This window comes from Enhydra lutris, unplaced genomic scaffold, assembly GCF_002288905.1.
Source record: "Enhydra lutris kenyoni isolate GAN:26980312 unplaced genomic scaffold, ASM228890v2 scaffoldscaffold13, whole genome shotgun sequence".
Taxonomy (NCBI): Eukaryota; Metazoa; Chordata; class Mammalia; order Carnivora; family Mustelidae; genus Enhydra; species Enhydra lutris.
In genome coordinates this window covers 43,473,961-43,491,184 of record NW_019154097.1, presented here as the reverse complement: position 1 = coordinate 43,491,184, position 17,224 = coordinate 43,473,961, and the positions used below count along the sequence as shown (strand labels likewise).

At 43.0% G+C, this 17,224-nt stretch overlaps 1 protein-coding gene across 3 annotated transcripts in view; it reads left to right on the top strand.

Moving 5' to 3' along the window:
- The window catches only part of LOC111145610 (AUTS2, activator of transcription and developmental regulator), a 1,103,405-nt gene that overhangs the window by 506,915 nt on the left and 579,266 nt on the right, over positions 1-17,224 (top strand). For all 3 annotated transcript variants that reach the window (XM_022500620.1, XM_022500619.1, XM_022500618.1), the window contains exon 4: positions 9,336-9,371. In XM_022500620.1, the coding sequence (XP_022356328.1) occupies positions 9,336-9,371 (36 nt within the window). The remainder of the gene's footprint in view (positions 1-9,335; positions 9,372-17,224) is intronic.

Genomic DNA, 17,224 nt, shown 5'->3' with positions numbered 1-17,224 from the left:
TCATGGTTCTGTCTGTCCCTGTGACGCTCTCTTCCCTGCCGTCTTCTGCTTCACAAATTCTAGCTGCCTTGGCTTCCTCCAGGTATCAGCCCTGTCTTTTCAACTCGGGTACTTCTCTGCTCCAGCTGGGCGCTCCCCCACTTGCCCAACTGGGACATGAAAACTCTGCCCAGGCAGTAAGCCGGGCAATTTCCTGGCTCATCTCCTTTGCTTCCCTGGTCTCTAAGATCATGTCTCGCAGTGCCGGTTGCCCGGTTTCTAGAATCCCTTCCCTTATACATCTGTCTGGTTATTTGGTTGTTGTTTAAGGTGAGAGAATGTATTTGGTCCCCGTGAGTCCATCATACCGACTCCTGGTTTTGCAGCTGAGATAAAAATTCCCCTAAGTCTTGCATTCACTTTCATTATTTTTAGAAGCTTTGGCGATTGAGACTTGCTCCCAGGTGCAGCTAATGAAGACATTATATTATTCCAGCTTGGTTGCTTTGAATGGGGCAGGAGAAAAGAGGAAGAAAAAGAATTCCAGCGTAGCTGGAGGGTTTGACTCATGGGTAAAGCTTCAAAACCAAATGGGCTTGGCTTTGCTAAATTACGTATTCCCAAACTGTATTGCCGGAAGGGAGTGATTGTCTGCAAGGACTCTCAGAGTGTCCACATCAAGGACACATAGTAACTTGTTTCCATTAGTCGCTAAGGAAAAAGTTAAGGGGAATAATTGAGTATATAAATATTCATGATGAGCTATTCAAGCGGGACAGTATTGCTTCTGACTTACACAGAATTTTTTAACTGAGGAAGTTGCCAGAATGTAGGGACTAAACTCACTTATAAATTAGTAAGTAAAGTCGTCAAGTTGTGAACTGACCCTGCGTGTTCATGACAAACACGCCAAGTTTTTTTTTTTTTAAGATTTTATTTATTTATTTGACAGAGAGAGATCACAAGTAGGCAGAGAGGCAGGCAGAGAGAGAGGGAGAAGCAGGCTCCCCGCGGAGCAGAGAGCCAGATGCGGGGCTCAATCCAAGGACCCTGGGACCCTGACCTGAGCTGAAGGCAGAGGCTTAACCCACTGAGCCACCCAGGCGCCCCTGGCTGTATTTTTAAAGAGGTATTTGGGTGCGGGTGTGTTCTCCTTGACTCTGCCCATGTTAGATGGCTCGGTGCGTGTTACAGAGGAGTCCTGCGCCTCTCACCATGTTACCTGCCCCGTCTCTGTTTCCTTTGCACTGTGCTCAGCAGTGCTGCTGGAGTTGTTTTTCCAGCAATCTGAGCTCGCCATTGAACTTTCTTAAGATACTTTGGACTGGGTCTCCGCTGGCGAGGGTTGACTGCGGAGCCCTTCACAAGGAAGTCTGAAGCTTCCCTTTCATCGTCCTCCCTTCCCTCTACTTGCCCATCTTTGTACCTTCTGCTTGGTCCCTCTGATCCACCATTTTTTTTCTTAATTAGCATGCACTTTCTACTCTTCCTACCTTTGGTTTTTCTTTTGTAATCCTTTTTCTTTCTCTTTTCCTTCTGCAAGCTCCAGTGTCACTTTCTCCAGCAGACTCTTCCCACCATCCTGTGGAAGTAAACTGCTTTAATGCTTTATTGAAATGAGTATGTGGATATGGCTCCTTTCTCTGAACGGTTTTTTGGGTCAGGTTTTTGGTTATGAGAAGGGAAAAAAATATTTAATACTTTTTAAGGGCTTAAGACCTTGAAGGAATTGAAACATTTCAGGAAATCATGTGAAGGGATTGAATTCTAGTAAGTGTTGTGCGAAACCGTTCTCTAACCTGATTGCTGAAGCCATGTGCACCATTTGACATCGTAATTGAGGCGCTTTTTCCTGCATCTCTTTCCGCTACCCTGAACTCCCCAGGTCTCTTGGTCCCACCGTGCGGTCACTCATCCATTCACGCAGTGTGTGTCTTTGCCTCCGTCCTTCCCACTCTCCCACCCGACCTTTAAAGAGATTCTGTTCTATGCCAGGGCGACTTGCTGCTCGGAAAGGAGCAGCAGACACGGGCCATGCCGTCCATGAGATCCCCTGTAGTTAGAAGGAAATCTGGTCAATTCCAGTCCTGCAACGTAGTCCTGCTTTCTGTTTCTTCTCTTCTCTCCCTTTTCAAAATTTGTGTTAGATTTCCCTTTTCTCTGACAGCTTGTTCCTGCCCTTTTCTGTTCCAGAAACATACATTCATGTGTTTCCCTGGGTGTGTCAGCAGTTAGATTATCCAGACACATCTACCAGACATCTCCAATGTGTCAGGGGTAGCTCCATGCACTTGAGGTTGACTGGGGAGCACGATGGAGTCTCCGTCCTCAGGAGGCTCCCATTCTGTGGGGGGAGGCAGACGGCAGAGCTGTGAGCAAACAGTAGAACTTTCTGAGACAGTGCGTTTTATGAGGAAAACAAAACAATGATGAGGGGTGGAAGGGCACCTTGAACCAGGGTGACGGGACAAGGCCTTTCTGTAGATGACGTTTGAGCTGAAGCCTGACTCACGAAAGGGAGGCAACCCATAAAGAGCTGTGGGAACAGCATCCTGGGTAGTGGGAGCAACAAGATCCAGAGCGAGTCAGGAAAAGCATGACATGTTTGTGGGAAAGAAAAGAGGCCACTGCGGCTGGGTCTAGGGACTGAGCACCGGGCCTGATCACATGACACCTCCTAGTGCCTGGTAAGGAGGCCAAGCGTGTCATTGGTCTCTTGGGCCTCTGTAATTGAGGACTACAGACTGGTCGCTGAAAATTATGGAAATTGATGACCTCCGCAGGTTTTGAGGCTAAGATTCCAACATTAAGGGAGTCAGCAGGGCCATGATCCCTCTGGAAGCTCCAGGAAGGATCCTTCCATTCGTCACCTCGCCTCTGGGGGCATCTGGCATTCCTTGGCTTAAAGTTACAGCATTCCAGTGTCTGAGCCTGTCCCCACCTGGCCTTCTGCTCAGTGTTGCTCTGCGTTGTCCTCTCTTCTTCTTGGAGTGTAGTTGTCCCTGGATTTGGAAGCCTCCTTGATCTAGTGTGACCTCAACTTCATCATATCTGCAAAGACCCTTTTTCCAAAGAAGTTCATGGTAGTGCTCACTTCTGCAGCATGTATCGCTGATATGACGTCATATCAGTCAGGGTTGTGATAGGGCGTCATATCAGTCAGGGTCCTCAAGAGAGACCGAGCCGGTAGGGTGTAGAATCGTGTACATTTATGGAGGCTTATGAGTCTCAAGATCTGTGGTCAGCAGCCTGGAAACCCAGGGGCGTCCATCGCTCGTTCCAGTCTCAGTCCAAAGGCCTGATCACCAGGAGAACTGAGGGTATAACTCCAGTCTCTAGGCTGGATGACTTGAGACTCAGGAGGAATCTACATTTTGTTGAAGTCTGAGAGCAGGAGTGAAGCCGTCCTCCCAGCTCATGTGCAGTCAGAAGAATTCTCCTTACTCTGACGATGTTCATTCTTTCGTCCTGTTTCTGTTCTGTTCGGATGAAGCTCGCCTACGTTAGGGAGGTCAGTATGCTTTACAAGCTCTGTCAGTGGATTTAAACGTTCAACTCGTACTAAAACACCTTCACAGTAATGCCCGAAATAATGTTTGACTGGATATTTGGGTAACCAGGGGCCTAGTCAAGGTGGCACATAAAATTAACTTATAGAGTCAATGTTCTGAGCATCCTGGTGGATATGAGTTTGGGGGAACACTCTTAGAATGTTCAACCCACAACACATTTTTAGGCCACTGGATGATGTTAAAAAGAGTGTTGTTATAATTTTATTTTAAAAATGTTTATTTGCTCTTTATTTGAAACAACAGATAAAGGTAAGACCAAGAATGCAGTGAGGGAAAGAAGCCAGAAGGGATTCAGTATAGATGAGAGCTGGCGACCAGGTAAAGTGGGTTGGAACAGGGGGTTGAAAATTGAAGTCAGAAGGGTCCATTTCCATACCTGATGCTTTCTTCATGCTGTTGCCCCTCCCCCCTTTAAAATCACATCTTCTGCTCATTAAGCATAAAAACAATCACTAACAACAGTGATGACAAACAAAAAAGGAGAACAAATCCTTTCCCTTAGTATCACCTACACTAGCTTTCATGTTCCCTAAAATTTCCACTGTTTTAACCTTGTGGTATGGAATTATAAAAATTCTCCGTTGAGAAGATAATTTTATTATATCTTTGTTTCTTACCTGTAGAATTTTTTGAAGGATGATGAATGTACAGAGTTACATTGGTTTCTGATGTTCAGCGTATTGACTTGGTGATTCTGTTGACTTGGTGACCTGGTGAACACGCAGTTCTCACCAGGGCAGTGTCGCCGTCTGTCACCATACAGCCTCATGACAGTCTTACTGACTCGAGTTCCTATGCTGTACTTTTCTCCTCCATGACTTACTCATTTAATATCTGGAAGTTTGTGCCTCTTGATCCCCGTTACCGATTCTGCCCTGCCCACCTTTCCTCCGACAGCCACCGCTTTGTTCTCTGTATTTCAGGGTCTGTTTTCTTGTTTGTTTGTTCTTTTGTTCTGTTTTTTTTTGGATTCCACATAAGTGAAATCTTAGGGCATTTGTCTTTCTCAGACTTACTTCATTTAGCTTAAAACCTTCTAGGTTTATCCATGTTGTCACAAATGGCAAGATCTCATTCTTCGTGACTAAGTAATACTCCATTGAAACCTTACCACGTTTTCTTTATCCGTTCCATCTGTGGAGGGACTTGGGTTGCTCCCGTATCTTGGCTATTATAAATAATGATGCAGTAATCCCAGGGGTGCACATATCTTTTCAAATTAGTGTTTTTGTTTTCTTTGGGTAAACGCAGTAGTGGAACAGATCATACGGTATTTCTGTTTTTAATTGTTGGCCTGTTTTTACTTGAGTCCCCCTGGTAGTAATTCCCATTCAAATACAGTTTGTGTCTTTATTAGCTTTTAGTAATCCTGTCTCCAAGGCACATTTCCTAGGATTGAGATTTCAAGGTTTTTTTAATTGTCATTGTTTCTTAAAATGCGCCAGAAAACCCATGAATGAGCTTGCTTTGTGACCTTTCCTAGAAATGCGCTTGGCCGTGTGATTATTGGCACGATCCTCTGGTTTTTACTCCCAAGAGAGAAAATCCTAACAGGAAGGTGGGTAGGCAAAGATGTTAGACATGATTGGTGTTGTGGAACAGTTTTTAAATATTCTACTTAAATTAACCCTAGGGTCAGAGCATATATCCTCCTCTTAGGGGTGAAGTACACATCCATCCCATACTCAAGGAGCGATCATTGTAGCCATGGCCTCTCTGTATAGATGTCTAAGGAAAGGAGCGCACCGATTTTAGATGGATAATGAATTTTGAAATCCCTTGTTGTAGGTAAGCTGTTAACACAGAAATGTTAACGTCATGAGTTTAATGAGCAGCTTCCATGATAGCTTAGTGACAGAAAGTCAGGTAGGGAAAGAAAGTCAGGAAAGAATGAATTTAATGAATGTCCACTTGCACACTTGAATGTCCGCAGCAACCTTCTAGCTCCCGGAAAATGTCTTTCCACTGTGCATGCCATTACTGTCCCCACAGTCCGTGTGGCTTGGCGATGGAGGCGGTGTGTTTGTAAGAGAGCTCTCCTTTGCAACATAATGAGATGGAGGCGGGTAATTTGCAGAGATTGCTGGAGCAGTGGTCGAACCTACAAAAAAAGGGAGAGAGCGGACCCAGCAGAATGAAAAGACCGTGTGAGATAGGAGATGGCTTATAATGAGCCCCGAAATTGCGTATCAGATAGCCAGCAGGCTGGCTTTTCCTCAGATTCTCGTCTTCTTACGGCTAAACACTTTCTCTTGCTCTGTTTTCTCAGTCTCTTTCTGCCTCTTGTTTCTACCTGGTGCACTGAAAATATGAATGAAATGGCATCTCTGCCATTTGAAAAAGCAAGAATGAAGGCTTTTCCATGATTCAACAGAAGTATTTGCCTAAACATGGGTGTATGGTATTATTTCAAATGCTTTCGAATCCGAGGACACTTTTGTTTGTTGTGTTCTTTTTTAAAACATCTCTGGTTTTCAAGCCTCATTTTAACTCCTCATCTTTTCTAGATTCTATGGCAATTTCTGCTGTATAGTTTAGACAGAGTCTGTCTTCTTCCTATAGCAAAAAAAAAAAAAAAAAAAAGGAAAGAAAGAAAGAAAAAAGAAAGAAACCAGGAGGACCCCTTCTCATTAGATGTTGACTGGGGGCAACATGGAAAGTTGAAATGAACTTGATTTTATCAAATGGTTCAGTGGTCAGTGCATCACCATTTCTTTGCTTTCCTAGGCCTTTTACCTCTTGGTGTGTGTTTCTTTCCTATGTGAGAAATTGGTGCCAATCCCTCAATGCACATCTGTAACTTAGCTAACATAACACATTTCAAACAATAGAAAAGCTGTTTCTAGACATTTCTATAGCATAATCATGGTTTCAGGTGTTCAAGAATTTCTGACTTGGAAGAAAGATTAATACTGTCCAGTATTTGCGTCTATATTCAGATACAAACTTAGATTAGGTATTAATGATTGAGGCTCTTCTGGGCCTTTTGGCTACCAAGTCCTAAGGAATGTGGTGTGTGTTAGGGGCTATCAGTAAACCCTGACCCCCGCCCTGTGGCTAGTCTCAGAACTTCTATTATCTGCATAATAGAAGATCTGGTGGAGATCGTGTTGATGACCAGGGAACGTGTCCCAGTGAATACAAGGCCATAGCCACATTCTTGAGGTTGAAGAATGGACAAGGAGGTACCTCTTTCAGAGATGTGATTTCTGTTCAGATTTTCCAGTGATGATTGAAGGGAGCTGGCAAGTAGCCAAGAAAAATATGGTGGAGAAGGAGTAAGAAGGGAAGACATGTCAGTGCTATGGATGTTTGGCAAAGTAGATTAGGAGGATTTTTTTCAGAGTTTTTTTTTCCCCCCCAAATCTAGAAATCATAGCTTCATGCCCCCAACTTTTTCCTCTTTAGAAAAAGAAGTACAGTGGGTTGGGAAGTGTGGGCAGCCTCTGACCATAAGGTTCTGTATGCTTTCTAGCGAATACTGAAACTCTAATGGACTTGGAGTGTACGTGAGGATACAGAGTCTGCGTTCTTTCATGTGTCTGTGTGTGTGTGGGGGGGGTGTTATAAGGCAGGGTGCTTAAATGCTTTGTTGCATTATGTTAATTCCTCGGCTAGTGCAATCAAATTCATGTCGTAATTAAAGCTGTCAGTTGGAAGGCAAGCCAATCGCCACGAAAACACAGCATAACAAATGAAGTGAAATGATTCTGCGTGTAGCTATACAATGCTTCGCCAGGCATGAAATTAAATAAGTAATTTGATGTTGACATCAGAAATTGAAATGATACCCACCGTTCCCTCATTCAGTCAGACCCGCATGAACAGTAGCCAGAGCAAATGCGCACCACAGAGCCCCTTCTCCACCCGGCTCCGGAGCAATGCACAATATATATGCAAAGTGAGTGTCACAGAGCTTCCCCAGACCTGAAGGATGTAATTTTCTTTGGTATACAATAAGATGATATGTGTGTGGGGGTGGGGAGGTGGGTTTGGAGGGGTACTTCTGCTTCTGGATAAAATACATCTGCAGGAAGGAGGGGGAAAAAAACAACCCTGAAATAAACAAGGGCCCATGTTCTTTCTGAGTAATTCATCCTAAAATGAGTTTACCTCCCAGGGGCATGGCTCCAGGGTGGTGGAGACCTAAGTTGGCTTTTTCCTTCCTCTATTCCATGGAGGGCTGTGGGTGCCGAAAACAGGTGATGCCGTCACATGGCTAATCACCACCAGGAGAAGCCGTCTCCATGGCTACTGTGCTCTCCCTACACACCATTTATGGGATCAAGAATGCAGCGAGATCTTTTTAAACTAAGTCCAGTGTGCAAGATCGCACATCTGTTGTCCTTCGCTCCGAGCCTCTCCCAAACACCGAGTGGAGAAAGTTTTGCTCTGGGAAGTGCATTTTGGAACGCCCTGGAGCGGACTCTCCTTGCTTGATGTGGATGCCGTTGGAGCTCAAGCACCGTCATTCCCTCTCAGAAAACAGTTTAAAATCAAGAAAACTCCCATCTACTGTATTTTTGGAGATGCTAAATTCACCTGATCTTTTTTCTTCCCCTGTGCAATCCAGCCTCTCATGTATTCATACATTAATTCAGCAAATACTTGTTACATGCATCCTGCGTGCAAAGCATTGTCCTGAGTGCTGGAGAAGCAGGGACGGCGTCCGCGGGTGGTCCCTGCTACGGGTAGCTGCAAAGCAGGGAAGGGACACTCGGGTGGGAGAGCTAGAGGGGAAGTGAGGAAACGCGTGCGCGCGGGGGCGGAGGTCCGCCCCCCCCAGGGAAGGTGTCGTACCTGATGAGGCTAGTCAGGGAGAAGGCCTTGCAGGTGCAAGGACGCTACGCTGAGACCAGAAGACCACCCCGGTACTGACTAGCATCCTCTGTGTGTCAAGCTTATTTGAGGACTTTCTCGTTCGTGAAAAGGAGACTAGAAATTTTAAAAAAATTGTAATGACAGGTTTTAGGAAAAAAGAAGTACAAACAAGCTTGGATCACGAACAAGTTTAAAACAAAAACCAAGTTCTCTTTTCGGCCTCTTTGCCTAAAGGAGCGATGCCCTGCAAACCTTTCAGAATTTTATTTATTTATTTTTAGTTTTCCCAGTGTCAGAACTATGGAAGCCCTAAGTTGATCATTCTTGTGACTAAAACCGTTGGGAAAAATGGTGCTTTTCACTGCTTCCCTTTACCCTCACATTCTTTGCATTTTATTCTACTAATTATGTTTACAAAATGTCTCCTTTTTGAAAAGCGCTCTGTGTGTACTAACCGGGGCCTTTAGGGAATATACTGGCAAGTAGGTCATACGCTGGAAAAGTCATCCAAACCCACTGGGCTTTTATTTTCAACTCAGTCTGGGCTTTTTCCTCTTGCCTGCCCCTTTGCGGCCACAAAACCGAGTAGCTTGAGACCCGGGCATTGAATGTCAGCGAGTCGGGGAGGTAGGCTGATGCGTGTCTGTTCAGTCTCAGCGCGGGGCGAAATGCCATCATTAATTCATTACCCAGCTGCCTGTCAAATAAATTGGCAATTACGTCCACCGCAGAAGCTTGGAATTCGGTAAACAGCACGTTAGCATCTCTGAGTCGTTGAGAGATGTAAAGGGGGAAATTAAGCCAACACGGTGTTTGCATCGGTAGCAGATGACAAGAGGCAGTGCGCGCCAGTGACGTGATGTAGCGATGAAGACCCACAAAGGGCTGGTAATGAGCTGCGCGGATGGGAACGTGTTACAAACCGTTGCTGATTTGCCACTTTCTCTTTTTGCTTTATTGCAGAGTTCAGCTCCCTCCAGCTTGGGGACAGGCTACTTCGTAAGTTGATCCCAACTTCCCCACGTGTGCCTTGCGTTGGCCTTGATTTACTTCTGTGACGTTTGCTCGTTAGGATGTGAAAACAAAAAAAAAATCGAAGAAATCCTCTCTCAGTCCTAAAGAGCAGACTCATACCCATCCTTTCAGTAGGGTTATTTTATTTTTAAAATACATAAGCTATAGGGCCCTGGGGGTCCTAAGTCAGTGTGAGATGGAGGTGTGGTTCCCAGGGTGACGGAGAACTGCTGGCTCTTGCCACCTTTCCTACGTCACTGTTTTTTTTAGTGACAGGTGTCATATGGAAGATGAAATTCAGATTCTGCATGGAGCTTTTTATTCACTTTCAAAATCTCTTAAAGAACTCTCCCACAGTTACAGTGAATTGCCTTTAAAAAAATTTTTTTTTATGAAAGGTGGTGTTTTAATGGATTTTCCCCTTATGGTCTGAGCATGTGGCCTTTACAGTTCCTCTAAGCAGCCATGGAACTCCGCATCGTAGCAAATGCACATGTATTATTTTATTTCTCGACATTTCTCTGTCCTTCCAGAGGGCTTGGGATGGTGTCATTCCTCAGGGATTATCTCATAGGTAATTTTCTCACAGAGAAATTGTCACTTCATTTCTTTCATTTATAGCAAAATTACCCTTTCTGGATTGAGTAATCTTTTTCAAGATCTACGTAGAAAAGAGTTACCAACAGGCATTATGTACACGAGAGGAAAACATGCCGGTGTGGAGGTTTTCTGGGGTATTTAAAGGCGTCTGACTGGTGTTCTCAGTGATGAACACTGATCCTCTGATGCCCGCTCAGCATTTTCTGAGAAAATAATGAAACCATGAAAATAAAACCAAGTGGAAAATAATTACTGATTCAGTTTAGCTGCCTTTAAATTTCTTTCCTCTAAAATGCTAATTACACTGGTTTTCTTCTGCCCACACGTTTCTCTTCATCCATTTACATTAAATATATGAAAACCAGCACCATTTCGTTGAATGATAAGTCTTTTCCAAGCTTGGCAGAAGTAGCATATTCTAAGTTTTTTTTTTTAATCTTAATCTTATGCTAATGAGGAGAAAAAGCATAAGGATAAAGATTTTTTGGTACCTGCTTAATACAGTGAGTGCACTTATCCTTGCTCCTTCTTGGGCCTGAATATTCATGCTTCCAGAAACACGCAGGATGCTGAAGCAGCCGCAATAACAGAAGTAGTCCATCTGCCGCGTCTTCACACCAGGCTGGATGTGGGTTGAGATGCTGGAAGTAAAATCTGGAGGCTGCCAGTGTCTGTTCTCTGTCCAAAAGCTAAATTATCCCTCTTGGCTTCCTTCAGTAGAAGGAGGCCCAAACCACTAACTTCGCCCTTGATCACTTCGAGACTGAACATTCTAGTATTTTTTTTTTAATTGTCAGTGTGATAACCCAGATAGAAGAACGTCATCTGTAGAAATACCAAAAATTTTATTATACTTTTTGTCACTTATTTTTCTAATTCTAGGAGGGTTTCTTTTTTATTCTTTAATAATATATTCTTAATGAGGAAAGAGTTTGCAGTTACGAATCTAAAATGATTTTTATACTCACATGGTGTTGGAGGAGTAGAAAAGTCTGTCCTTTGATAAAATTGCTCTTGCTTTTTTTTAAATTTGCTTACGAAAAAAAAACATGTAGTATTATTAGCTTATGGAAAAGATACGTACCACTTGCATGGTCAGCTCTGAACTCTGACAAAAATGCTCTACTTAGAATGTGTTTCCAGTAATGGGTTTATTCTGTTATCAGAGTGCAGAATCCATTGATATTATTGCCAAGTTCTCATCAAAAAGTGTCTTCGTTTCAATTTTCATGTCAGCGGTACCACATGTAGCACTTGATTTCAGGTCCTAACATCAGCATTGGCGCGTTTCACGCTTCTGAGTGGAAATAGTAGATTCACAACTTATAAGAGTTTTGTGTCAACATTTTTGCACTGTGCTTTATGATCTGTGATATTATATTAGCCTTTACTTGTGTCTGTAATGAGGGCTCAGCATCAGGTAAGTGGGCTGGTGATAATGTGGACCCTGTCTTTCCTTTTCAGCATCTCTCTGAAGTGTGGACGGAGGCACTTCACCAGCAAAGTCACTGTGTTTTTAATGCCATTGAACCATAGTGTGAACTCTGGTGTAAGCAAACTGAGGGCGCTCACCTGTTGGGTTTAATGACCTGGAACTGTTTTCTTGAATACTCTCCTTTGCCCCAGCGTTACTCTAACGTCACAATTTCCTTTCCATTAGAGTTTATGCTCTTAAAGAACTTCCAGTGAGCTAGGGTAAAATGCTGATCATAGTGCGTGCTAATAAAATAGACACCCGCCCAAGTACACACACACACTCACGTGTGCCTGTGTACACCCCTGTCCACAGCCGGTGTAGTCTACTTTCTGGCAGTTCTTTCCATTTATCAGTCTGTGATGTGAGAGAATTTAAAGAAGAATCCTTTGTTTTTGATTTAGTTGTATTTGTTTATATCTTTCTGGTTTTGTGTTCCAAAGATGTCTGCTTAGGTCTGTTACTTTTCCAATCCATTTATAAGCTGAAGATTTGAGAACAGAGAACAGCAGCTAAAATCAGTATTTACATAAGCATATCGCAAAGGATTCTTAAAGTAGACAAAATAAAGAAGGATTGGAACAAACTTTTCACATTTTTGGGAGCTTTTGAATAATGTGGGTGTTATACACAGAGAGACACACATATATATTCATTACATACTCAAGCCCATCTCATATTCTAAATATAAATGGAAGTATAGACTAGTTGGAATCTATTTGCTTTTTAAAAAAAATTTTTTTTTTATTCTGGCAAGAGTAGCAAAATTCGTTGGAGTGTGTAGGGTTTTTCTTTTTTCTTTTTTTTAAACGTTAATGCAGTGAACACGTTTTCATTCTAATTTAAATGTTTTGGGCTATATTCTCTCCTTATACATGTATTTGAAGTGTTGTCGTGCATCGTGGATAATTAAGAACTTAGAGACAGACTGATCTGAAGCCTGGTGGTGTGGCCTTGGTCCGGTTATTTAATATCTGTAGATATGCACGCACCTCATAGAGTTGCGAATTCTAAATGAGACAGGGTGTTTAATGCACACAGTACAGCCCTCATTAATAGCAAATTATTCCCATGATAGTGTGTGATGGACACAACTTGGGCTCATTAAGTGGCTGTGTAATGTTGTGGTAGGCAGAGGATCGCCCCCAGAAATCAGTGTTGCAAGCAGTGAGTTCTGGAACTTGGAGCCGTAGGTCAGGAATGCTCTTGTCGCTTTCGGAGGAGCCTGTGATTGTGTGTTCGGTCAGCCGTAACCACCTTACTCCATCTGTGGACAAAAATACAGAATTCCCTCTCCGTGACCCTCCGTGATCACCGTGATGGTAGAATGAACTGTTCCGGTGTTCATGCATCAGAGTTGTGTAACTTGTGTGGTGCGGTCATTTGCTTCTTTCCTCCGTCAGACTGGAGAGATGGAAGGACTGCTAACAGCTCTTGAGGTTGGGTTCCAGGAAGAGTAAGAAAGATCTGTTCAACATGTCCGGTGTTAGGAGGTTGTATCACGTATTTGCTGCTCCCCGGCCCCCAAAAGAAAAGCAGATGCCCATGCCCTAGGGTGCCTGAATGACGTAACTGAAGTCATGAGAGTGACCAGACCAGCGAAAACATCTCCTGGTTGCCAGTGGTCTGATGTGTCATCACGGGAGCGTTTGGGACTCATTCCTTACAAGCACTTGAGCCCGTACGCCAGTAGTCGGTGGCTGCTGTTGGTGTCGGGGTGGCTGACTTGATCCCTGGTATCGAGGAAGCTGTCCTTCGTTCTCCTTCTCTGGGTGATTTTCAGCCTCCTTCCAGGTTTGAATCTAAGCGTCTCAGGCCCATAATCTCAGAGTTTGGATCCTGCTTTGGAAATTCCAGTGATCCAGAGATGTTCTCTAGCAGTTCCCAACTAACAACTTTAATTCTACCCAATTACATCACATCTAGCTAAGTATAAATATACATGTACATATACATATACATATACGTACTTCAGGATTATCAGGGAAACCAACCCACCTCTACCTAATGATTAAAACTACCACATTACGTAATAGAGGAGAATTGTGGAGTGGCACATTTCTTAAAATGGGATGTGTGTGATTACTGCCTACCTGTGCGCTCATTACTTAAGAAGTTACATTGATAGTGTCGTTAACAGGCATTGGGGTGTGAAATATTGACCTGTGGCTTTCCATCACAGCTCTAAGATCATAAAGAGATTAAATTCTTTGCTCTGTTCTACGTTTTTGACTATAGACTCTTAAAATATCTGCTCTTTTTCTTTGAATACTCTGGTTTGGTTTTTTTGTTGTTGTTGTTTTTTGTTGTTTTTTTTTAAAGACTGGATCTTTCTTTTAACGGACACTTCTGACTTTTTGTCTTTTACTAAGTCCTGAGCCCCTTCTCCATGAGACATTGTTCCGGTGATGTTACAGATGTGAAAAACCATGTCCCTCTCAAAGAATTTAGGCTTCTTTCAACCCAGGTCCTTTCCTTCCTCTGTGATGCTTTTAAATTTTGTGACACAAAGCATTTAAATAAGAGGAATTCGGCTCTACGGAGAACCCAACATTCTTTGACTTTATAATGCTTCTCTGGATTTTAACTTTAGAAATGCTGCTACTTCAGCCCGGCCTTGACAGCAACCCATCCAAAGTCATCTTCCTTTGCACCTGCCCGTGCTTGCTAGTGATGCTGGGAGAGAGTTTTGTAATTCAAGTATTTAATCAAAACCTGCCAAGTGTTTAAAGATAAATGATGCTGAGTATTTTAACACGTCTCTCAAATAAGACTCTAATATTTTTATTTATTAATAATTAACTCTGGGTAAATGAATTATTGGCCATTACTTCTTTACTGACAAGTCTCCATTATAATGGAAATTTCTTTAAAAATCTGAATTCCATCAGAGCTCTCCGTTTAGACTCATTGGTAAAGATCGAGTTAGAAAACAGCTCACCAGTTGAAGAGCTCGGTGCGTTTTAATCGTCAAATACGTATTAAACATCCGTTCTTCATTCTTAAATAAGATGTAAGCTTGGCCCTCGGGTCGTACGTAGTTGAGTTTGATCTGTGGCAAACTGCTCAGTCCTGTGAGAAGAGTGAGTAGAGCACTTGGGAGTGTTCATAACGGTCGGTTAATTGTAGGAAGGGTTAAATTGTGCGGAACTCGGTGGGTGTTTAGAGTTTCAACGGATAAGGGAAAGGGGGAACAAAGTTTGAGGCAGCAAAGGTGAGAGCACAGAAAAACGGCGTCATCGAGCGGGCTTGCGTCCACTGTATGTATCCTGTTTTGGAGAAAGGTTGCGCTGGGCAGGTTGATGATAAGGTATGTGGAACAAAGCCAGGGAAGGAGCTGGGTGGGTGGGGAAGAGAGGATTTAGAGGTGGCCCCAGACTTGGCATGAGTGATCTGTTAAAAATGAGGAAGATGGGAGTTCAACATCAATGGCCATGATGCGTCTGTCACTCAGAATAGGAATCCCAGGAAGGAGAGATTGGATTTTAGGAAGCTAAAATTGATTTTTGATTTTTAAATTGATTTTGGAAGTTACAGGAGGTAGTTAGAAGTTCAAGTCACGTAAGTCTGCAACAGTAGTTCACAGAGTCGTCCAGAGTAAAGGGAAGATCAAAACATTGCCGTGCAAATTGAAATTTGTGTTAAAATAAGTAAAAAAGTAGTACCTTGTGAGAATTTCAGTATGTTCTTAAAACTCAGCCTTATGCTTATCAAAAGATATCTTTGAGGTGTGGTTGTACATACAGTTTTCTTCAGTGACCCCTAAGAATTACCCAGTGAGTCACCCAAAGTAACTTGAATCATTGGTCTCAGAGGCACCCCATCTCCCAAGTGAGCACACTGCTAAAATGTTTATGTAATATTTAATATACAAAAATATTTTTATACACAAATATTTTTATGAATTTTTTATTCTGATGATGGAATAAAATATTGGAAGCCATGACTCGGCATAAAAGCTGGGGCCTGACTTGTGGTTTGGAAGCTCCCTATTTACTGTGCAGAAACATTAGGATAAATGAAATCAGCTGCTCTTTCTAATGATAAAAAGTTACCATGTTTTTAAATTCTAACCTTCAAATAGTACCCTGAATTATAATTGTCTCTTATAAAGTAACAAAACCGGCATCTCCGCAGTGGGTGTTTCGTTCAGGGTGAGGTGGGAACCACAGAATTAATCTTAGTTACCCTGGGGGTGACTTAGATTACACTTAGATTTCAGGAGCTTCAGACTAAAAATGTAATTGTACTTTCCATTTCTTTTCTTTCTGCTTTTGAGTGGGTGCAAGTACTCTTGATTTTGGGAACAGGATCAGTGAGCCATGCGCAGTCTACGCTGACTGTTTGGACAGCACAAGTTGGATTCCGGTGAGCAGACGCCGAGTCACGTGTAGGATCCCCACAGTGACACGGCTCCTCCGGCTGACCTGAGGAAATTGCCTTCTGTGTCCACATTTTTAGTTTCAACTTGTTCATGCGGCGCACAGGAATTGAGAAATTTGGGCAACAGTATAATCCGATGAGAAAGCCTCCACTGGAATCTGCAATTGCCGCAACCCCTTAACACTCTCATCTTCTCACCGTTTCTGGGAAGAGAGAGCCTGGTATCTTCAGACATCTGCTGTCCCCCAGGGTCTTGGTATCAGCTGTTGCGAGCTCTGACTGAAGAGATGAGATGAAAATACAGCTGCTCCTGATGCATGTGGCGAAATAGCCCTTGGCCTGGTCTGCTTGTCTCCTCAAACCCTTCCTTGGCCCCTCAGATGTAGAGAAAATAAATCATTTCGGGAGGGGGAAAAAAAGACTTTACAAGCCACTGGACTAGATAATTACTTAAGGGGCCTTTGTTTCTAATATTCCAAGATCCGTGATTCTAGCTTCTTTACACCTAAATGTTTGCCGTGTGGGACCAGGGCTTTCAGTCGGTTTCGCTGCCTCTCTTAGCTCCCCTGTGAACCGTAGGAATTCAAGGCCACGGTCCCCTTAGTGCTTAATGAACACTGCTCTTCAGCGTCAGCAAAGAAGAGATCCACATTTCAGTTGAGTGACCAAGTCTGCCTTCCTTTGAAATTAATAATACATAATAAACAACGAAATATTATTTTATATTTCTGGTATTCAGTTAGGGGTTTAGCATATAGAAATGTTGAGGCTGTCGTCTCGTTCTTTTCCATAGCTAGGGTATCCTGTTGGTCACAGAGATGACTCAGGAAAGACTCTTCCAGTGTGAAAATCCCGGGGGGAATGGACAGGCCACTGTCATGGAGCTCAGAAAGTGTCTCTCTGTCTCTCTCTCTCTCTTCCTCTCTGTCTCCCCCCTCCCTGCCTTCCTCCCTTTTCTTTTTCTGACATTGGCTTCAAAGAAGTCATCCTATTCTTATTGGGGATTTCCAGGTTATAGAAATGTTGAATTAGTGGGTATGAGCTATATTATATAAAATGAGCTCTGGGCAGTGTGAAATACAAGATTTACTCTGACGACCCGCACCACCTTCATTTTTGATAGATTTAGCTGCCCTGGAGTTCTATGGACTATCCATCAGAATCTCACATCAAAGGACTCATTCCTTTGCTTAACTGCTTTAAAAAAAAAATATTTTTCCCAAAATTGTAAATTAGATGCCTCCCAATCCATTGCTTAGGAAACTTACAGCTTTGTGAAACACCAAGAGTATCGTTTGAAAAGAGGTTTAAAAACACAACTGGGGCTTGTTAAAGAGGAAAAGTGCTGTTTTAACTCCAAGTGTCACATTTTCCTATAGTC